We start from the raw sequence: 24,686 nt of genomic DNA, 5'->3' as shown, positions 1-24,686 counted from the left end.
ATTATTCTACCATTGTAACCGTTAACAAAGTTAATTTATTATGTACTTAAATTATAAAAATTGTGAGTATAGGTTTGCAAGTTTTTTAAGTTTATACTTCTTTACGCGCTTTATAAAAAATAAGAGTGAATTTTTACGGTGCGCGCGCACCATGCAACGAAATTTTCACAGAATAAAAATAAAGGCTACATGCAAGTAAAAATTACATATGTGCTTTTCAATCTTAAACGTTAGTTATTCATATTGAAATATCATTAAAACATTTATTTAGTGTAAATATTAGTGTGATAATTAATGTTTATAAAAAAAATTTAATATTTATATTAAGTGAGATTATGTTCCTGTATGTATAATTTATTTGCATTATAAATTATTATATCAGACTTTAAGAAATAAAAAATACAAATACATAAGTTAAAAATGCAGCATATTTATTGATTTTCATTATTTATATAAATTTATCTGGATTATTTTACTAATTTAATTTTAATTTTATTCACGTGTTTATATTAATATCGAATTATGAGAATTTTTTTAAAAAATAATAATTTTATTGAATTTATACTTTATCAACCGTATTTATATTACTTCAGCCCTTTATTATTTTACTTTTATTAATTATTTCCATGCAAAAAATAAAATTAGTTTTTTATTACGCCAAGTAAGTACAATTTCTAACGAGCATATATAAGACCACACACACACTTTTTTTTGCGATGTAAAAGAAGCCCCGTAATCAACAGTGATACAAACCAACCGCAGCCATTTCGCTCTCCAAATTTGTCATCCTGTGATTTCTCCTCTCTAGGGTTCTAACCGTCACACACTCGAATAACTCCAGAACTCTACCAGTTACTTAGTCACTCATTACTTTCACTTACATGTTCCACAAAGCCTCTTTCAAAAAACCAATCCCTGTACATTTTACTTTTACTATTTCTGTTGATGCCTAGGAACGTTTATTGTTTTTTTTTTTTTATGGCGAATCGTTTTCATCTGTATGTGTTATCCTGTTATTCGTTGATGATGTTTTTGAAGTGAAACTTTCTTACAGCCGGTAGAGTAATAACAGCATCACAGGGTAACGGAAGTAAGTAACTGAGTTAACGTGTAACGAATGTAACGAATATTGCTCGATGGCATGGGGTTTGAAAAAAAAAAGTTTTTTGAATTGAAACATCTTTACAGTCGGTTACAGATGACAAGAGCAGCGCATGATTTCATATACTTTCCCAATACTTTTGTAAACGTTTACATTCTTTCTCGTGCTTCTGCGTACTTTCGCAACTCGTAATCGCAACTCTAAACTCTAACTCTGCGGTTGTATCCATTGTTAGCATTAGAATTGTAACAATTTGTACAGAAATTTACAACAGGGTTATGTATCGTATTTTCAACTACCACAAACTCATTAATTCCTTCTTAGATTCCATTGAAGACATGGGCAGATTCTAGTAAATAAAGGCCTATTTTCAACGCACGACTACGAGTGATTCAAATATTAGAGTTTTTTTTCTTAACTCGAGGTGGGCAATGGTTAAAGCTACAGTTGGGAACAGCACATCGCCAATTCTGCCGTCGAAGTTTAGAAGATGCGCCATGAGCAATGCTCTAAGAACCGCGGGTCAGCGGTGGCGGCGCAGTGGTGAGGGGCAGGGAGGGTGAAGGTACTTGCGAACAAACTTGCCACTTGGAGACATTCGGGGCATCTGGCGCAGTCGGCGTAACGTCGACGCAGCGTGACCGCGCTCGAGCAGACAGACAACTGACGACAAGACTGCCAGCTGCTCCGCTCGCCCCGCTCCTTCCCTCCAGATCCTCTGTGAACAACAGTCATGTCATGTTATAGAAGTTTTTCTTTACAACTGAATTTTAAAAGACATTTGGTTCTCGTACTAAAACCTCAGGAAATAGCAGAGTGATGGAACTCCAATGTTTACATAGAAATTAAAAAAAAAATTTGTTTGAGAGAAAATTTTTTTTTGTGTAATTGTTTTTAATACTTGGTTCTTAAGTCAATTGTTTGCTGATTTAGTTAAAAACAAGTCATATATATTAATGACATTAAAAACACGAAACACACATGTCAAGTTTGCATGAAAGACATTGTTATGATTCAACTATAAGATGATCTCACAACATGCATACACAGTACAATGCAGTACAGTACAATACATACAGTATACGTGTGCAAACCAGCATTAAATGTAAACTTCTTGGGAACACAGTTCCTGTGGCGTGTCTGTATGAGGCCTGTCGAGCGGAACTGGGGAGGAAATACATTATTGTAGTCTACAAAGGATTACAATAATTATCTGAAAATAATCTCTTTTTAACTTTATATATAGCTAAGTTGCTATAATTTCCTAATTCTGTATTTGCGTTTTTTCCCCTCCTTAAATCCTGGATAGACCAGAGCCATCGACAAAAACCAATGGCCAGGGGGTAAATAATTTTGTCGAACCACGTCCCTGTTATTTAATGTACTTACAACTTTTCACGCACCAAGATTTATAAAGTCAAAAGACTGTAAACGTAGCTTGCAACGTGACCTGCGCGCATCGCAGAGCTTGTGAGGTATCCTATGTAACAATAAACTTGAGATTTTCGATCTGTCAGGGCAAAGTATTAGAAACTCAACCGGGCCGCTCCTGGTTCCTGTGCACCGCCATTTTGCCCCCTCCCCCCTTCCTAGCCGATCCTCTCACAATGGCTCTGGAATAGACCTCACTGTCTGTACACATTGTTTATTTATTTACTCACGGCTGAATTCAGCCCTTATCTTTATTTGCAATTTGTACGTGACAAAATATTTCCACCACGAATACACTACAATATGAAAATAAATACTTAAATTTTAAATTTTAAGTAAACGACATTCTAATATTTTACGATTAAAACATCAAAACAAACGTATCTGTGGAAAAAAAATTATCAGAACTGTAGGCCTGCCTAATTTAACACAGTCTTTAACTAAACTAATTTTGCAATGGGAAGGACTTACATTTTTCCCTGAAAGAAACGAATGAATTTTTTTTACATAGCTATTACGGTAGGTCATTCCGTATCTTACATGCCACAAGCTGCTCCAGCTTGGATCGAATTTTTTCGCATTTCCACTGATCTGTACGGTAAGAGGAAAGCAAATAGTTACGCAAGGGCGTAGCGATCAGACGGTTCCCAAGAATGCGACCCTAGTTCGAGCCCCTGAGCTCTGAAGGGGTGAACATAGCGGCAATCGCCGCAGGTGTTTCGTTGTTATTGGAAGTTGTGTTCTGTTGCGAATTTTGTCACCAGAAGAACGGATACTGCAATTTTTAATAGCGGTATGGTCATACGCCAGAGGTTACACGTACTTTAAAAAATTTCGACCTAAAATTAACGAAACGCTGCTTTCTAAATATCCACAGATCATAGTGAATTTACGAAATTCTTGATGAACTTAGTTAACATAACTTTGAACATAGACACACAGGAATCCATCTTGGATTTTTAAACAAAAATTAAAACTAATATGGTGGCGGTGCAATCTAGAAGACGAAAACATGTCGGATCCAAGATGTGGCCTCCAGCAGATGAAAACCAGATGACGGACCTAAGATGACTGCCATGACGTAATACTGGCTGACGTAATATCTACATAGGCATTAGTGGTGGGAGCTGAGCAGTCTGCCGGTGGCTTCTGTGGAGGAAGAATCCATCGCCATTTTAATCAAATGACTTCGCTAGGTTCGAACCCACTACATTTTTATAAATTTTATTATAAAAATTTAATTATTTAATTTTTTTTATAAATTTTACAATTTTCGCCGATTTTATAGCTTAACAATATGGATTTTCAAAATGCGGCCGTAACGAAAATTGCAACGATGACGTAATTCACATCAATTGATGTCGGGCGTAACGAAAAGTGGAATTATGACGTTGTAATTCAAAATGGCGGCAATTAAATTAGTCAGAAATTTATAGAATCAAAGATGGCTGAAAAACCAAACGGTGGATCCACAAAGGCCACCGAGGTCAAGGTCAAAGGTCAAGGTAAACGTCATTCAAGATCGCCGCCGTGAAGTCAGAATTCAATATGGCGGACATCGACTCCAGTTCCACGATCCAGAACCTTCCCGGATCTTTATATATATATTAGTGATGGGTCAGATACGAATTTTCTCGGATTCGAATCTCGAATCCGAATCTCAGAGAGTACCTGGAATATACTCCTAGAATCCGAATCTAGGTGCCAAGGGTAAGAAATGAAATAATGTACAATAAATTATAAATATTAACTATGACATTGAAACATTCTACCATTCAAATGGTTGTTTCACAAACAAAGTTTCTAGAATCAAAACATATTGTAATTTTATTTATATAGTTCCATGTTGAATGTACATTATCTTAAGGAATGGCAACAGGATATGTAATACGAAAATAATTGACCTAGTGAACTTCAGAGGTTATCAGTGTTGGATTATTTATTTTACTTTATTTCCTCTAATATTTATCTTTGGATGTTTTTTTTTCAGGATATGTGAGATTTGATTGGCTCAACCCATATATATATGTGTGTGTATGTAGGTGTGTAGGTGTGTGTGTAGGTGTGTAGGTGTGTGTGTAGGTGTGTGTGTGTGTCTCCTCCATTCATATTATGAAAAAAACATCCCGAAATATTTCGTCTGAGTTTCCAAATACCATGTTTACCCTGTTTATCGTTAAAAAATAATGTGTCATGAGATGAGTATTTTATGTTAATCCACCTCGATTTATGATTATTCAGGCGACTGAAAAAAAAATTAAGTCAAATATTTGATCCCATTATCATTGTAAGAGAGTATATGTCCGGAACTATGATTAAATGTGTTGAAATGCATGGTTGCACAGACAGATCCAACTGCAATGTGAATAAAGCTTTGTTGAAATGACATGAAACGGAGGAAGGAACAGAGCGAGAGGGCGCTGCGGCTTGTTGCAGGGGGAGGGGGTCACCAGCGCCCGGCCCGGCGGTGTAGGCTGCAGCGCAGTCCTCCGCACGTGATCCTCACCTACAGGAACACGACTGTGCAGGTGGGCAGCAGGCCTGCGGTCCGCTAGCCGCCCTGCCAGTCCCCGAGTTCGTCGCTCGCTCGTGCAACCTCGCGGTCACTATCAGGGGCGCAACAGCAGGGGGGGGGGGCAAGGGTATTTTGCCCCCCCCCCCTCCTCTGAAACATTCAAGTGGGGGCAAACGGGGGCAAAGAAAGTGCTGTGTAATCAATTTTTAGACAATAAAACTGCTTAAATAGCACCATTTTCCACCTTGAAATACAAATATTCCCGGGGGAGAACCCCCTGACCCCCCGCTTCAATAGGGGGATCGATGATTCTTTATAAAAAGGTATATTGCCCCCCCCCCCCTTTTTGGAAATTTAGTTGTTGCGCCCCTGGTCATTATATTATATATAGTATACACCATTGATATATAAACATCTAATCTCGGTAACGAGAAAACTCACCTGTTTTCATGTTACTAAAAAGAAAACTTATTATTACGAAACTCGGATACCAAACTAACATAGAATTCTTTAAAATATTGCCGAGAGTGAAGTAGTCATTTAAAGGAAAAAAATAAAATTCTTTTCCTTTTTTAAAAACTAGGTAACTAAAAAAAAAAAAAAAAAACAATTGCGAAACAAATTAGGGCTTGTACTAGAACTCTATTCTTGCTTAACAAAGGAGAATTTTACAAGCTGCTAGAATTTTTTAAAAAATTCAGTACGCGCCATTGATTTAGTAAAACGTGCGTTGGTTTTTTTCCCCTTGTGCTCCTGTTTATTCATGAGAAAACAATTCCTGCATGTATTATTTTCCGTAATGATACAAGCAATTTTATTCAATTTTTTTTTCAATTAGTGATATCCTGTTACCAAATTAAAACTAATAATACTTAAAACAGGTGGAATTCAAACAAATGAAATTTTGTACCTGTCACTTTTATGGTATTATTAATTAAATTACAATTTTTGAATTGATAAGGATCGAACCAAGCACTGTAATCGATCTAGTCAGTAAAAAATTAAAAAGCGAATTTTTGGGATGATTTTTGGAATTTTTTCAGAATTAATTTCTAACTTAAAAATTACACATTTTCAATATGGTGGCCAATACGGCCAACAACATGGCGGATTTCAAGGTAATAAGTAATTACTGCACTCTATCAGATAAAAATTAAACTAACATGGCGGCAGCGCCCTTTAGCAGACGAAAATAAAATGGCGGATCCAAAATGGCCGCCATGATATTACACTGGCAGATGTAATTCAGCCTTGGTATTAATGGTGGGAGGTCAGTCGGCCTTCCGTGGGGGAAGGACATCGCTATTTGTTTTTGCCCTCACCAGGATCGCAACGAGGACTCCAACACGGAAGTGTGTTTTTAATTTAAATTTTATTAAATTAATTATCTTAAATATTTTAATAAATTTTTCCGAATTTCTATCTCAATAATTAAGGATTTTCAAGATAGCGGCCGTAACGAAAATTGCATCATTCTAGAATCAAATATGGTGACCGTAACGAAAATTTAAAGGTTTCTAGAATCCAAAATGGTGACGATAACGAAAATGCCAACACTCTAGAATCCAAGATGGCGACTCTAACGATACTGCAACATTCGGTGATTGGGATGTTCTATTTCAAGATGGCAGAATTCAAGATAGGTGCCGTAATGAATATCTGCATCGATGACGTGGTCACGATACTGGCTTAGTGGTTTGAAGTTTTTGATTTGTATAGATCTTAAGCCACTTTTAGAACATTTCAAGACATCGGCAGTTTTTAGGATTAAAATAAGAAATTTTCCCTCAAAATATGAATTTTTTCCTAGAAAAAGGTAATATATAATTTTTTTGATTTTTGGCAAATTTGGGGGAGTTTTTTTTAGCAAATTTTGGCAAAATTTAAGTGTTTATTTTGGCAATTGTTTAATGCCATAGATCAAAGATCAAGGTCATCCAAGATGGCCGCCATGATGTCACAATCCAAAATTTTGGTCGGCATCTCCGGCAGGCACATGAGCCTCAAGCGTGTCCCAGTATCGGCTATTATATACGAGTGTTTAATTAATTTTTTTTATTCCACGCCCTGTTTTTTCAACCTGTTGCAATAATGGTTCTCTTATCAAAACTTGTTTCAAACCAAAGTTAATTTTTTTTAAAGATTTACAATAAATTGTAATAGATTTTACAGTTTACTTAGTAAGGGAGTTATAATTTTGTAGGCCCTATTCGTTAACCACCGTTTTTTTTTCACGCTTTGCAGCAATTTTTGGTTATAACAAAAGTTGTATGAGACAAAAGTTTTACACAATATTTCAACCCACAAAATAATCAAATAAAAATTATAAGATTTACAAAAAAATTAAATTGATTTGATGGTGTGGCTACTAAGAGAGATATGCATTTCTTTTGTCTTCCAACCCCTGTTATCCAACCCTTGCAGTTATTGGATTCAGTGATGGGAAAACCGTTTACCTGAAGGACTCTGAGTCAGTGAAAAATATTCAACAAAATAAATATTGAATCACATAATATATTATATCCCAGTTAAAAGGTGTCACGAGTCAGTAGCCAATGAGAAGGTTTAATTTTCCCGAGTACATAGAAGGTCGTGGAGTCTTTCCTTAAGGTCACTGAACCCGCGAATATTTCCAGTCCCTAAATATTGCTACGCTTGCCGCCGGCTGGTGTGGACCCGGGAGGATAAGACCTCCCCCCTCCCCCTCCAGCGAGAGGCCATTAGCGGCCTGTCAATCACGGCCTACCCCTGCTCCCCGCACCCTGCTGCTAGAGCCCTGGAGCGCGGGCCAACACGCCGCCGCCGAGGTGTCTGGAGAGTTCTGGGGTCGTCTCCTCGGGGGATGAGTGAGGCCTGCGCCATCGGGCCAGCAATACGCGGCTTCTGGGTGCTTCCACGCCTGCCGCGGCCTCCGGGCGAAGAGAGAGTAGTAGAGTGAGGAGTAGTCTCCCCCTCGAGGATCAGCGAGGGTGAGGTGAAGAGGGCCAGTGGACGAGGAGTCTGGACCTATCGGGGAGAGATACCAGCGACACCAGAGTGAAGGCCTGGCCACCGGGAGGCGACACCAGCAGAGCGACAGCCTCTGCGGTAGTCGGGTGCGAGGGGCGACAATCAGGCGCGGCGTGCTGAGTGGTGCGAGGTAGCGGTGTGTGGACAACAGACAGAAGAGCGAGCCACTGGCGAGCCAGGCTCCAGCGGGCAGTTTTAATGCTTGAGTGATCTGTGTAAGACTAATTGTTGTGGACAGAGACTGGACTGTGATTTCTTATTAAATTTAAGGCGCAGACATTAGTAGTAAATAAAACTGAAATAAATTAACTGGGCTATCCTTACGAACCCGTTTGCCCCACTAGTAACAATATATTTCGAAATTTTTATTTCAAAGCATGTGGGTACAAAATGTTTTTTTTTCTCTTTTTCCTTCCGGAGCGTAAACATATAAACAAACAAACTACACGGCGTGCCGAATCTTGAGCAAGGCGTAGTGATTGCCCCTGTGCCTTGTTGATACTAAGAGCGAATGCAAATTAGATGGGAATCTGCACTCTCTTGAAATGGAAGGACAACAATGCAATAGCCGTTGCCAGGAGAAGAAGAAAGTATCAACAATGCAATAGCGAAATTTCATCATCGAGTTGTACCGAAAGTCTTCTTTAAGGGCTTCGGAAATGTGGGGGTTTGTGGAACCGGTAGTTGGGGGGGGGGGGAGGGTTAATTTTTCCGAAATATCATTTGAAGGTTGAAGGTCACGTGTACAAGATTTCATCGAGATCGGTGTAAAACTGTAGATTTGTATAAGAAATAAACAGAAGTTGCTTAGCTTCTGGGTTCCCTGAAGATAGCGACTGCAAGGTCGACAGAAACGACGGCGAAATCTTCGATTTCGACATGGCTAGAACTCAGAAGCCAAGCAACTTTTTAATTATTTCTAACAAATCGTTGAAGTTTCAATCGTAAACTAACGCACGTGTTACGACGCTGATGCTGACAGTCCTGAAGGCAATTGGTAAGCCAATGTTAGCTTTGTGCTCAGAGAACAAATAGCGGTGTATTTCAAATCGATGGCCGCATATAAATACACAAGCACCGGAGTTAGCGAAAGTCTCTAGTCATGTAAAGAACGACGTGTTTTGAATAACGGTATTTTCGCCCAGCTTTTTTTCCCCTACTGTCATGCAGCCAGTTCCCTCGTCACTGTTTTCCTGATTCTGTTATAATTGAAAAAAAAAAAAAAAAAAGAGTTTGCAGCCGAACCGTTGAAACGCTATTTAGTCGGAGGGCATTCGGGAAATTCGCCCGCTGTTACTGCTGTAATTAAGTGACGGAGATTTCAATTTCCAATAAATTATCATCGCTGTTGCCGAAGGGAAGGAAATGGAACACAGCATGCTTGTAAAGACTGCGATGACCTCGGGCAAAATATTTAATTAACTGCTCCACTGTTATTTCGCAACTTTTAAAACGCCGCAGGGCATGCGCGATAAAAGCGTCTTCCAGTTTCACCGCGAGAATCGGGTGCCCTTTTTTTATTTTTTGGCACAAACATTCTCCAGGAATCGAGTAATATTGTTTTGGATTTAGAAACTCACAAGGCTACGTAATTTTTTCCTAAATCTTAATTTCACTTTAAAATTACTCCCGTGTCCTGCAGTTTTCTAGAGTTTAGGAAACAAATTAGACAACTTCAGCCTATAACACAAGCCTATAATACAAGCCCAACTAGGTGTGCCAAGTGTATTCTATTCAAAAGCTCGTAAGGTATTTTTTTCTATTTTATTCTCTTCAAATATATTTTCGATACAAATTTTAAAGTGAGGATAAATTTCGAAATTATTAGACAAATATGGTGCCACAAATAACACAAGCCAACAATAGTATTGGTACCGGGGTATTTTGAGCTGATTTAATACTAATTTGGTGCTCTGAATTCAAATATGGCATTAGTTTTTGCCTAGGATATCAAATTTATAAAATATAACGTTTTAGTGAAATGTACGTTTTACGTTATTTTATGTTAAATGCATTAATCAAATCTAAAATTTAAACATGTAAGTCTTATTACTAAATTACACAAATATTACTATATTTTACATATGTCATATTATACAAATATTATGTTATACAAATATTATTAGTATGTACTAATATTATAATATATACAAAGATAGTACTAAGTCATCGGTGGAACCAACTAGTCACTCAACACATCGAAAGTTTCTTTTTCTTGAACTTCTTGAATATATCTTGGAACAGTTTTTTTTATACTCCAGCAATAATCTGCCATCAGGTGCGTATCTCATCTTCCTTGATAGCGGTCCTCCATAATTTTAATATCTTGATGAAATCTTTCACCTTGCTCCTCACTGCTGTTTCTTAAATTTTCAGGAAAATGGCCCAGGTGGCTGTGTAAATAGTGCACCTTAATACTCTTGTTGCACCTAAGGGATTTGAAATTTTTATGCGTATCTTTTACCAGTTCAACATGGTTTTCTGCTTTTCATTGGCCCAGAAAGTTTCGGACAACTGCAACAAAAGAAGTCCAGGATTTTCCCTCAGCCTCATTCATGGAATTTACGAATGCTTGGTCAATAATGATTTTTTTTTTCTGGGCCGTTAAATATTTATGCTTTAATTTTTTCCTTACTCCTTATCACGAGCCTTTACAAACTGCTTCATAAGGCCCAACTTAATATGCTGTGGAGGAAAGATGATTTTCTCTCGTTCAACTAAAGGTTCTTAAATTACATTTTTTTCTCCAACGACCATGTCTTCTTTCTTAGGCCACTCTTGTCTAACCCAGTGGTGTGTTTTGTCTCTGCTATCCCAGAGGCACAAGACACGAGGATATTTGGTGTGGCAACTTTGCTGTCAAAGGAGAAAGTTTACCATTATTAAATCCACACAAATCACCCATTGGTGTTCATCATACCGCATTTCCTCCAAGACCAAAGCTATGGTGCTATATGTTTATTTCATTTTCATTGAGAGTAGTATGTTTTGGGGGCTCCGGGCACAAGCGCCAGGCGCTGGAGCCGGGAGCCGGATGAATGACCGATTGCTCTGTCACGGCGGCCATATTGGACTCAAAAATTCCTCAAAAATCCTTAAAATTCCTCAAAAATGACTTAAAATGACTCAAAATTTCCTGTTTTCGAGGGAAAAATTCCCGTTTTGTGGGAAAATTTACCGTTTTTGTACTGAAAAATTCAAAAATTCGGAATTCGCAAAATCTCAAAATACTTTTGCCTTAAAAAGAACACATATTCCCCAAGATAGCTTAAATTCCTCATGACCAAGCCGCCCCTAAGCCGCTGGTGGGGAGCATTGACCTTGACCTCGACCATAAAATTAAAATTATTTAATTTTTGACAAACAAATTCCGAAAAAATTCCAAAAAATATTAAAAAAATTGCTTACTTCAAATATTTAGTTACTTAATCAAGTTCGGTCCTTGGTACGATTCCCGGCGAGAGAAAACCACTAATTTATTAATATATTTAAAAAATTCTCAATAAAAAGTAAAAAAAAAATTCTTACGTCACACACACCATTTTGAATTAAGGCCTCGCCGTTTCATTTTCCATTACAGCCGCCATCTTGAAAAACTTTATTTATTATCCGATTTTAATGAAAATAAATTTCAAAATTCATAAAAAATTAAATAATAAAATTTTAATAAAATATTTTAAAAAGCATAAACCTACTACATGGAGCACGGAGTCCTCAGTTCGAACCCGGTAAAAGCAAAAAATTAAAAAAATGTCGATAGATCCTTCTTCCACAGAAGCTGCTCTCAGACTGACCTCCCACCGCCAATACCAAGGTATATATATAAGTAGTATAGAAAAGGGGCTCTGAGATCAGGCTTCAGGGTGTGAAATGAAGATTGTGTGGATTCTGACGTCACGGCGGCCATTTTTGACTCAAAAGACCTCAAAATTCCTCAAAAATGACTCAAAATGACTACAAAAGTCCCGTTTTGAGGAAAAATTTCCTGTTTTAGTCCTTAAAAATGCCAGCAGCTAGAAAAGTCCTAAAAGCAGCTTAAGCATCCTTAACTCAAGCCACCGTTAAACCGCTATCAGGACTTGACCTTGAAACCGACCGCCATCTTGGATCCGCCATCTTGGATGACGTTATTTTGTTTTCTCGAACATCCCGGCATTGAGTTTTCCGCCATTTTGAGTTATGACGTCACCGTTGCAATTTCCGTTACGGCCGCCATCTTTAAAATCTTTATTTATAATTCGATTTTAATGGAAAAAAAATTAAAATTTATAAAAAAAAGTAAAATAATAAAATTTTAATAAAAAAATTAAAATAAACCAATGTTTACGACACGGAGCTCGGATTCCTCGGTTCGAACCCGACGAGTGCAAAAAAATAAAAATGGTGTCCGATCCTTCCCCCGTGGTGGGTGCTGGCAGACTGACCCCCACCACTTATGTCATAGCATATATATCGCCAGTTAGCATGACGTCATGTCCGCCATCTTGTCCTCGTCTGCTGGAAGCCATCATCATTGTATTGTCGGCTAGAGTGTGCTGACGCCATGTTAGTTTAATTCTTACCCGCTAGAGTGCGGTAATCATTTATTATTACTGTGACACCCGCCATCTTGTCATTTGGACGCCATCTTGAAAATCCATAAATTTAATGCTAGAGATTCGGAAAAAAGTTCAAAATTCAATAAATAAATCACTTATTAATTTACAGATTGATTCGATCGATTCCTGTCCTTGGTTCGATCCCTGGATGATTAAAAAAAATAGAACAACAATTTAACATAATAGTGACAGGTTCGAGAAATAAAACACAAGTTCTTTCACAAACATAATATTTATTATTACATAACTTATATTATACAGCCATAAATCTTATAATCAATTAGGTCCGCATCGGTGTGAAATGACTTATTCTTAGCTCCAATCGGTTTATACTAGACAGAGACCAACCAGAACCTTTACGGACATAGTCCTCCTCTTCTTGACAGAGTTTCCGGACACCGTGTTTAACAGTTTGCTTCACATCGTTAGAACTGTAAATTACTGAAGCCGATGTCTTGAATGCACACTTCTTCACTTTGTCATCGAACGGATACGGCTTTCCGTATATACAGTCCAACTACAAGTTATATTTTAATGGGCCGTTTGTTGCTACGTCATCAGTAAGCTGATTGATTATATCCTGTCTGATATCATCAAGAAAAGTACAAATGTCCTTCGACTTACCTAACGTATTTAGATAATAGTAGTCTTTCAACGTACCACGAAATGCAGACTGTGCCAAGTAGAAACCATTGTCGTTTACTTGTAATGCACCGAACACAGTCTTAGGTTTATTTTCATGTTCAGACGTCATAGCAATCGGTTGCTGCACATCTGTTTTTTTGCTGTTACGCTCACGAGTCACCAATCTAAACCGAGGAGTCGAACTTTCTACAGGGAGTTCAACAGTAGGCGCACGGACTTCGCCTTTACAGTTTTTCGCATGTTGGCGCAAATTATCAATTCGAGTAAACCATTTATGACACTCATCACAACGAAACTTCATGCGAGACGGATTCTTCGTACATCTACTCCTCTCATGTCTCCGTACATCATGCGCAAATGCAAAGGTCATATCGCAGTAGCCACAAGGATGCCTAGTTGAAGACAAACCCGAACCAGATGGCGATGTAACTGTAGGTGTACCATTTCCAGGCATACTCTTATGCACATCAATGCATCGTTGTTGTATAGAAACCTTTACTTTCTGCCGCACTGTAGGGCCTTTGCATGTCTCAAAGTGATGCTTCAAATTAGCATTTCTTGTAAATTGCTTGCGACACTTAATACAACCAAACATTTTACGATAAAGGTTCTTAGCACATTCTCTCTTCTCGTGTCGGCGAGCATTGCTGTTGTTTGAGAAAATCTTGTCGCAGTAACAACATCGATGTTCGTTAGTTGTTGACGATTCACCATCGATTGAAGTCACCATTGAGGGCGAAACAGCGTTCGTCGAGGTTTCCTGTACAGTCAGCACTACCGGCATTAAAGTCTCTTCTGCTGGTGGTATCACGTCTGTTGAAATCTCCTCCAATGTTGACGTCATCGTTGCCAACGGGATCTGCTCCTTCTCCGTCGCAGCTATCGTCAAGGTTCCCGTAGTCGATGGTACACCTCCATCGAGATCAACGTTAAAGTCGGTAAAGATGCCATCGAGTTCGCAAGAACAGGTAATTACGCGACTTATGCACCAGAAGAAACAAACTAGGTGATCCGTACACCGCCGACGACAGTAAAAATCTGAGTGACCTGCTGTCTAGGACTCGCTTATATACATGCACCGGATGGAATAATACGCTAGTCAAATCAAGTTACTATAATACTAGAGTCAAAACAGCATTTAAAAATAGAAGCACCATCAACAAAAAGGAAGCACATTTTGGAAGAACAATAAAAAGGCAGCACATCTGGAAGCATCATCAACAAAAAGGAAGCACATTTTGGAAGCACAATAAAAAGGCAGCGAATTTGGAAGCACCATCAACGAAAAGGCAGCACATTTTGGAAGCACCATCAACAAAAAGGCAGCACATTTGGAAGCACCATCAAAAAGGAAGCACATTTGGAAGCACCATCAACAAAAAAGGCAGCACATTTGGAAGCACCATAATCAAAATGGCAGCACATTTTGGATGCACCATCATAAAGGCAGCACATTTTGGAAGAACCATCAAAAAATGAATCACATTTGGAAGCTCCATCAACAGAAAGGCAAAAAGGAAGCACAAGTTACAAGAACTAAGTCTTAGTTAGAAATCAGAATACAAGAAATAAAAACATTAATTTTTTATAATTTAAATTATTTATTTTATTTCTTTACATTATACAAATGTAAGTAAAACAAGTCATTATTGTATGTAGCCAGCTTTCCTAAGTTCTTTGAGTATGAAGGATATTTCTTTGATGCACGAATAGTTTCCCGCACAAAGCGAACCATGTAGAAGTCTTAGCCGGTCAACCAATATATTTGGATATTTCCATGATGTGTAATCATTCTCTTCTACCACCATCTTCCTTGTACGTTTATAATAAATATTATGATCTCTGGTGTCTTCCGTTTTACCACCAACCTCAGGGTAACTTTCATTTTTGAGACAGTGATCATCACAAGCTTGATCAGATTTATTTAATATATCACGACGTTTCCATCGTTTCGGCCTCAGGACACCACCACCACCACATTCTTCGATCTTGTCAGCTGTAGGTGCTTCATCACAGTCTATGTCTTTGTCAACAGCCTCAGAGTCACTGTAACAATCACCGTAGAAGGCATCGTCTTCACCCAGATTACCGTAAGAATTCGATGTTGATTATGTCGAAGTGTCTTCATCGTCTTCATGCTTCCTTTTTAGGAGTCCATCATTTTTACAAAGTAGGAAAGATCTACTTGAATTCGGCTGGAATATATTCTCACTTTTCACGTTAAGGATTCTTCCATTGTCTTCATTCTTCCATAAATCATCAACCTCCTTCAATTTAAGTTCTTTGTCGAGATCGGAAGAGCCAGGAAAATTATTGTCGTAATGCAGATGACTGTTCCTTAGTCTAGTAGATTCATCGTTGTCCTCTAGCTTGTACGCAGGCTTGGCGTTACAAGTTCTGCCATGTCTTTTTAAGCTCTCTCTCCGCGTAAACGACTTGCTACATCGAACACAACTTATCATATTGCGTAGTGGATTTTTAACACAGTCATTCTTCTCGTGTTGTCTTTTATTCTTTCTCAAGATAAACTCTGCTGCAAAACTTACACCTATGTTCTTTCGATACAGTGTCAGATCCCAAATCGGAATTCATATTTGTTACTGAGTGTTATTGAGTGTTTAAATTATATCCATTACTTAAATACTTTTTTTTTCATATTTCATCAGCGAGAATTAATATATCTCATGCAAAGGTACTTGATGCATGTAGTTCTGCTTTTCAACAACAGATGTCGTCACATGTTGCTTGCAGGTAAATAATATTTAGTTATTTTATGCGAGATGCGGGATGCTCACTAACGAACGCAAAAGAAAGATGGCTTCGCTAGACTCCAAGGAGAAGGAAGTTCGTCCTTCCTGTTAGTGCTTCTTAGATTTCTCAGAGATTATTATTATTTACTGAGTAATAATATATTTTTTTTTAATTTTCACCTGATAAAAATATTATAGGTGTTGATAAAGTAGCAGAAATTCACTAATTAAATGTAACCTTGAATAAATTAACATGACTCATTAAGTAAAAAAATCCTTCATGCAGAGATCAATTTCTCATCTGTAACCAGAAGCACTTGCAGAAAACCATCAAAATATTGTCAAGTATAATCAGGAGCTCACGGAGAAAAACATCAAAATATTGACAAGAATAATCAGGAGCACACGGAGAAAACCACCATAATATTGTCAAGAATAATCGGGAGCACACGGAGAAAACCACTATAATATTTGACAAGAATAATCAGGAGCACACGGAGAAAACCACCATAATATTGACAAGAATAATTACCGGAAGCACACGGAGAAAACCGCCACAAGTAATCTTTGATATCATAAAATTACAGAAAAAATAAATAAAAAAATAAAAATAAAAACGAAAAAATACAAAGAATTCTGCTAGCTTGTGAACTTCTCATTGTTGTGCAAAGTTAGAGTTCTAGTACAAGCCCTCGATGGTGACTTCAATCGATGGTGAATCGTCAACAACTAACGAACATCGATGTCGTTACTGCGACAAGATTTTCTCAAACAACAGCAATGCTCGCCGACACGAGAAGAGAGAATGTGCTAAGAACCTTTATCGTAAAATGTTTGGTTGTATTAAGTGTCGCAAGCAATTTACAAGAAATGCTAATTTGAAGCATCACTTGAGACATGCAAAGGCCCTACAGTGCGGCAGAAAGTAAAGGTTTTTATACAACAACGATGCATTGATGTGCATAAGAGTATGCCTGGAAATGGTACACCTACAGTTACATCGCCATCTGGTTCGGGTTTGTCTTCAACTAGGCATCCTTGTGGCTACTGCGATATGACCTTTGCATTTGCGCATGATGTACGGAGACATGAGAGGAGTAGATGTACGAAGAATCCGTCTCGCATGAAGTTTCGTTGTGATGAGTGTCATAAATGGTTTACTCGAATTGATAATTTGCGCCAACATGCGAAAAACTGTAAAGGCGAAGTCCGTGCGCCTACTGTTGAACTTCCTGTAGAAAGTTCGACTCCTCGGTTTAGATTGGTGACTCGTGAGCGTAACAGCAAAAAAAACAGATGTGCAGCAACCGATTGCTATGACGTCTGAACATGAAAATAAACCTAAGACTGTGTTCGGTGCATTACAAGTAAACGACAATGGTTTCTACTTGGCACAGTCTGCATTTCGTGGTACGTTGAAAGACTACTATTATCTAAATACGTTAGGTGAGTCGAAGGACATTTGTACTTTTCTTGATGATATCAGACAGGATATAATCAATCAGCTTACTGATGACGTAGCAACAAACGGCCCATTAAAATATAACTTGTGGTTGGACTGTATATACGGAAAGCCGTATCCGTTCGATGACAAAGTGAAGAAGTGTGCATTCAAGACATCGGCTTCAGTAATTTACAGTTCTAACGATGTGAAGCAAACTGTTAAACACGGTGTCCGGAAACTCTGTCAAGAAGAGGAGGACTATGTCCGTAAAGGTTCTGGTTGGTCTCTGTCTAGTATAAACCGATTGGAGCTAAGAATAAGTCATTTCACACCGATGCGGACCTAATTGATTATAAGATTTATGGCTGTATAATATAAGTTATGTAATAATAAATATTATGTTTGTGAAAGAACTTGTGTTTTATTTCTCGAACCTGTCACTATTATGTTAAATTGTTGTTCTATTTTTTTTAATCATCCAGGGATCGAACCAAGGACAGGAATCGATCGAATCAATCTGTAAATTAATAAGTGATTTATTTATTGAATTTTGAACTTTTTTCCGAATCTCTAGCATTAAATTTATGGATTTTCAAGATGGCGTCCAAATGACAAGATGGCGGGTGTCACAGTAATAATAAATGATTACCGCACTCTAGCGGGTAAGAATTAAACTAACATGGCGTCAGCACACTCTAGCCGACAATACAATGATGATGGCTTCCAGCAGACGAGGACAAGATGGCGGACATGACGTCATGCTAACTGGCGATATATATGCTATGACATAAGTGGTGGGGGTCAGTCTGCCAGCACCCACCACGGGGGAAGGATCGGACACCATTTTTATTTTTTTGCACTCGTCGGGTTCGAACCGAGGAATCCGAGCTCCGTGTCGTAAACATTGGTTTATTTTAATTTTTTTATTAAAATTTTATTATTTTACTTTTTTTTATAAATTTTAATTTTTTTTCCATTAAAATCGAATTATAAATAAAGATTTTAAAGATGGCGGCCGTAACGGAAATTGCAACGGTGACGTCATAATTCAAAATGGCGGAAAACTCAATGCCGGGATGTTCGAGAAAACAAAATAACGTCATCCAAGATGGCGGATCCAAGATGGCGGTCGGTTTCAAGGTCAAGTCCTGATAGCGGTTTAACGGTGGCTTGAGTACAGGATGCTTAAGCTGCTTTTAGGACTTTTCTAGCTGCTGGTATTTTTAAGGACTAAAACGGGAAATTTTTCCTCAAAACGGGACTTTTGTAGTCGATTTGAGTCATTTTTGAGGAATTTTGAGGTCTTTTGAGTCAAAAATGGCCGCCGTGACGTCAGAATCCACACAATCTTCATTTCACACCCTGAAGCCTGATCTCGGAGCCCCTTTTCTATACTACTTATATATATATATATATATATATATATATATATATCATCAGCTTGTATGATGTAATGCCCACCATTTTGTTTTCGTCTGATGGGAGGCCAACATTTTGTTCTCAGCTCCTAGAGTGCGCTGACGCCATTTTAGTGTAATTTTTACCTGCTAGAGCGCAGCAATCAGTTATTATTATGAAGGCACCCACCATCTTGTCATTTTTGTGCCATTTTGGAAATTTGTAATTAATTAGCTAGAAATTCGGAAAAAAATTACAAAATTCGTTTAATAAATTTGCAATTAATACTTATACTTATGATTCGATCGATTCCTGTTCTTGGTTCGATCCCTGGTCAATACAAAAAAAATTGTTATGTAAAAAAATAACTTCAATAAATGATGTTCAAAATCCTAATAGAGGCTTAAAATCCTCTATAACCAGCCTCCAGTGAGCCATTATGACCACCATCTTGAAAACTTTTATTTTTTTACCTATAAATTCGAGAAAAATTCCAATATTCACCGAAAAAATAACCTATTAATTTACATATTGAATCGATGGATTCCTGTCCTCGGTTTGATTCTTGACCAGTAAAAAATGTAACTAAATTTTAAATAAAATTTATATTATGGTTTCCATTACCTATCGCGGAGTTTTTAATCATTTACTCTACGAAAAACAACACAAGTCAATATACCTGACCAAATAAATAAATACGGTGCAGCTATGCCTAACATGAAAGTCTAGTTTTTCAATACTTAGAATAACCTCTAAACCGTTCATGTACAAAGCCATACATAAATATAGACCAAGTGTCTTCGGACCGCGAGACCGGGTCATGAACAATGTCAGACATATAGACCAGTCTTATTCGAACCTCAAGACCTTCTTCGATGTCAGCTAATTATTCAATTAAATTCCCGTAACATTTTTTACGCTTACAAGAAAGCCAAGAATCCCTGAAAAATGATTTATCAAGACAAAGAGTTTTTGGACTAGTAAAAATGCAGAGATACTACAGCATTGAATACGTGCATTTAACGAAACGTGACACATTCATCAGAAGATCGCACTGGACATAGGGTAGCCCGGGGCTATTTCAAACATGGGGCTATTCCGAACACACTAAGTGTTTTGTCACACTGCGCACATATCTTGCGCATTGGCTTCTCCATGTTGTGTACAGTTGTTAGGTAAGGGTCGCGGAAGAAATTGTAATGTGTCTGCGATTGCTACATAGATTCGGCTGCGACGTTGGATTTATTCGGTGAAGGTATGTACCACAACTGAAAAATTTTGCCAAATTAAACTTTCTAGCTATACAAATTAGGGCATAACTCTTAAACTATCTAATTTTTCGCCGTGGGTTAATCAGGTATGTTTACTTGCAAGACTTCCGTTTTATCGTACATTTTAGTTTTGTCATAATTCTGAGTGGTTGTAGGGTGCCTAATTTATTCGAATTTGGTTACATTTGGGGCTATTTCGATCACTGATACTGAGACTAGACTAATCACTTGATTATACTTATTAATTAATTTGAAAAATCGTGTAATTGTGGCATAACTCATATGAAGTCAATAAAAATGTGTTAAGTGAACAGAAAAAACCATATAAAATCTGCTGGAAAATTAAGTTTTGCATTTAATGTTTGTTAAAGTAATGCAACATGATCTATTTTTGTTTCTGTTTTGCTAAATAATGGCTTTCTTTAAACAAAATTTTTAATATTTACATTTAATGTTAATGTAGTAACAGTTATTACGGTGGTGAAATGGTATTAATACGCGGCTCGGAATCTAGACGGCTTGGGTTCGAACCCCGCCTGAGCTGAGGAAAGGTTTTCTTAATATTAAGTTCAGAAAAAATATTCAGATATCATTATCATTAACATTATGCAAAATGTTGCCGAAACTAACCAACGAAACGATTATTTAAGTAAGCAACCATGTAAAATATACAGTTAAAAATTATGCTGTATAAAATCTGATTAAACCTACGTAATGCTAATAGGTACCTATTGGTTTAGGATCAGCATAAACTATTGCTTGGTAAAACCACTCGTCATGTGTTAAGAGACTTTGAGTTAATTCCATCTTATTGTTGCTGTGACAAACGATATAAATGGTCGTACCATAGCTTCTCAATCGTAAATTAGGCTACTTTTGAAAAATGTTAATGTAATTTTGTTTGAAACTATTTTTTTATGGCCTACCTGAATTAATGTATCTTTGAATGTTTTATGACTTGATGTAAGCTTTCGGACATACGCCATTGCTAAGGACATGTATGTCTGTAGAAGAAAACTACAAAAAACACAAAAGACAAAAACACAAATTAAGCAAATTGCTTAATTTGTGTTTTTGTCTTTTGTCAATTCCACATACCCCAGAAACCTCAAATGAATCCATTAAAACAATGTCTCCTGCTGGAAAACAAGAGTCACCCTTTGCAGAAGTAATGCCAACACCTCAGAAATGTGAGACTAGGAAACAGACAAGAAAGAAACTTGTACCTTGCCACCTAATATCTGACGAAGGAGTCAAACAGGCAGTTGAAAAAAAGAAAAAGAAGTTTTCAAGAGAGAAAAGTACACCTACAGCCAGTATGTCATCAAGGCCAAAAAAGAAAAAAGTCATCAAAAAAATATTATCTATACCAGTGATGAAGAATCTTCCATTGAGATCTCGGACGAGGACGAGGAAAATGTTCCCTGTGACTTCTGTGGTTTAAGATATTTTTCCAAACAGAGTGCATCAAAAGGTGACTGGATACGGTGCCAGAAATGAAAAAAGTGCTTTCACGAGATTTGTGTAGGTACTGCTGGTAAAAAACAATTTATCTGTGGAAAGTGCACCTGAAAAATATGTTAGTCAGTGATCGGCAATAGCCCCAACTATGATCGGAATTACCCCGCACATGTGAAAAATTTTGTACTTTACACACATTAAGTTTTAAATTTTTATTTCCCATTAGTATTGCTTTGGAAACTCTTTCAAGTATATTAATGTGTAGCTAAGATATCTGTGTGTCATGTCCTTTAATATAAAAATAACATATATTGTTAGTTTAACAGAATTTCGGGTTTGAATCTGAAATGATCGATATAGCCCCGTGATACCCTACAGTACACACAGGAAACGGAATGAACACACAGTATACACAGGAAACGGAATGAACACACTGTACACACAGGAAACGGAATGAACACACAGTACACACAGGAAAAGGAATGGACACACAGTACACACAGGAAACGGAATGAACACACAGTACACACAGGAAACGGAATGATCAAACAGTACACACAGGAACCAGAACGAACACACAGTACACACAGGAACCAGAACGAACACACAGTACACACAGTACACACTGGAAACGGAATGACCACACAGTACACACAGTAGACAAGGAAAGAAAAATACAAAACAATTCTTGATTGTACTATCTTTACTCAACAATGAGAAGTTCACAAGCTAACAGAAACTGTTTTTGTATATTTTATGCTTTTATTTTAAAATTTTTATTAACTTTTTAATTTTTTTTCTGAAATTTCATTATATCAAAGAAAACGTGTGGCTGTTTTCTGCGTGTGCTTCCGATTATTCTTGCCAATATTATGGTGTACTGTGTGTTCATTCCGTTTCCTGTGTGTACTGTGTGTTCATTCCGTTTCCTGTGTTTACTGTGTGTTCATTCCGAATTCCTGTGTACTGTCTGTCCATTCCGTTTCCTGGGTGTACTGTGTGTTGATTCCGTTTCCTGGGTGTACTGTGTGTTGATTCCGTTTCCTGTGTGCACTGTGTGTCTATTCCGTTTCCTGTGTGTACTGTGTGTTCATTCCGTTTCCTGTGTGTACTGTGTGTACTGTATGTTTAGTGCGATCTTTTGTTGAATGTTGAATGCACGTATTCAATGCTGTAGTATCTCTGAATTTTTACTAGTCCAAAACCTCTTTGTCTTGATAAATCATTTTTCAGGGATTCTTGGTCCTCTTGTAAGCGTAAAAACATGTTACGTGAATTTAATTGAATAATTAGCTGACATCGAAGAAGGTCGCGAGGTTCGAATAAGACTGGTCTATATGTCTGACATTGTTCATGACCCGGTCTTGCGGTCCGAAGACGCTTGGTCTATATGTGTGGATGGCTTAGTACATTAACGGTTTAGAGGTTATTCTAAGTATCAAAAAACTAGACTTTCATGTTAGGCATAGCTGCACCGTATTTATTTATTTGGTCAGGTATATTGTCTTGAGTTGTTTTTCGTAGAGTAAATGATTAAAAACTCCGCGATAGGTAATGTAAACCAGAATATAAAATTTATTTAATTTTTAGTTACATTTGTCACTGGTCAAGAATCAAACCGAGGACAGAAATCCATCGATTCAATATGTAAATTAATGATTTATTTTTTCGGTGAATATTGGAATTTTTCTCGAATTTTTAGGTAAAAAATTAAAATTTTTCAAGATGGTTAGTAGTGGATTTTAAGCCTCTTTTAGGATTTTTAACATGATTTATTGAAGTTATAATTTTTTACATAAAATTTAATTTTCTTGTATTGACCAGGGATCGAACCAAGAACAGGAATTGATCGAATCAATAAGTATATTAATTGCAAATTTATTAAACGAATTTTGTAATTTTTTCCAAATTTCTAGCTAATTAATTACAAATTTCCAAGATGGCACCAAAATGACAAGATGGTGGGTGCCTCCATAATAATAACTGATTGCTGCGCTCTAGCGGGTACAAATTACACTAACATGGCGTCAGCGCACTCTAGGAGCTTAAAACCTGATGTTGGCCTCCATCAGACGAAACAAAATGGCGGACATCACATGAGTCGTCCATTTCCAAAAGTGCCTAATTGACAAAATTGGAAAAGTTGAGATTTTAATTGCATGGTGTTGGCACAACTGAAATACACCTGTTAAATTACTTTTACAGTGGCAAAAATTTCTAAATCCTGTTTTAAAAAAGGAATGAAAATCGAGTACAAAAATGCAAACCGGGCCTAGTTGCATTTCATTCCATTTCCAAAACTGTCTTGTTGCAAACTCAGATACTGTTCCAAAACTACCTACTTGCTAGCATCTAAGATGGCGGCTTTCATGAAGTCATTTCCAAAACGTGCTGGTTGCAGTAAAAAAGAGCCCTACCCGCTAATTGTAAGCTTCCACAAAAGTGTTTATTCTGAAAAACTGGGGGACATTTTTATAGTGCAGACCTATATTTTTACACTTTATAATAATAATAACTGTTGGCTAACCTGCTTCTTTTAGGGAATCATTTATTTTTGTTCAGCTCTCTTGAGTAAAAGTTGAATGATTTCTATGAGGTTATGTCTCATGTTATGTTGTCTTTTCTAGTGATCTTGTGAAAGAAAATGAGTTTAAGTTAAATGTTGCAAATGTTGAAGAAGTGAGAGTTGAAGGTGTTGTGAAAAGTGTAAGTGGAAATAAAAGTAGAAAGAAACAACTGAACCCAGGTAATTGGAAAAAGAATGTACTGAAGAGGTAAGGACATGTTTCCTAGTGTCTACCAACCATGACCAGGTGCAACCATGATGCAGGTAAAAAGTATATTTTTGAATGCAACAGCCTCAACTTGCAGGATATTAGAAGATTACATCAAAAATTCTACTCTTTGGTTGACAAAGTTCAACAAGATTGCTTTTTACTGAAGTACATTTCCAGTCAAACTCCTGCTAGGCCTAAATGTAATGCTAACAATGATGCTGACAAAACTGTCATAAGAAAAGTGTGTGTAAGTAAGTACTATGTGCCACGATTTAGACTAGAAAG

General features: G+C 37.3%; 1 protein-coding gene across 1 annotated transcript in view; it reads left to right on the top strand.

Annotated features, from left to right (window-relative positions):
• The window catches only part of LOC134532620 (locomotion-related protein Hikaru genki), a 161,373-nt gene that overhangs the window by 92,793 nt on the left and 43,894 nt on the right, over positions 1-24,686 (top strand). The window contains exon 3 of the mRNA XM_063369252.1: positions 4,970-5,061. Coding sequence (XP_063225322.1) covers positions 4,970-5,061 — 92 coding nt within the window. The remainder of the gene's footprint in view (positions 1-4,969; positions 5,062-24,686) is intronic.

The sequence above is a fragment of the Bacillus rossius genome, chromosome 1, assembly GCF_032445375.1.
Source record: "Bacillus rossius redtenbacheri isolate Brsri chromosome 1, Brsri_v3, whole genome shotgun sequence".
Classification (NCBI taxonomy): domain Eukaryota; kingdom Metazoa; phylum Arthropoda; class Insecta; order Phasmatodea; family Bacillidae; genus Bacillus; species Bacillus rossius.
This window is presented reverse-complemented; position numbering and strand designations above follow the sequence as displayed.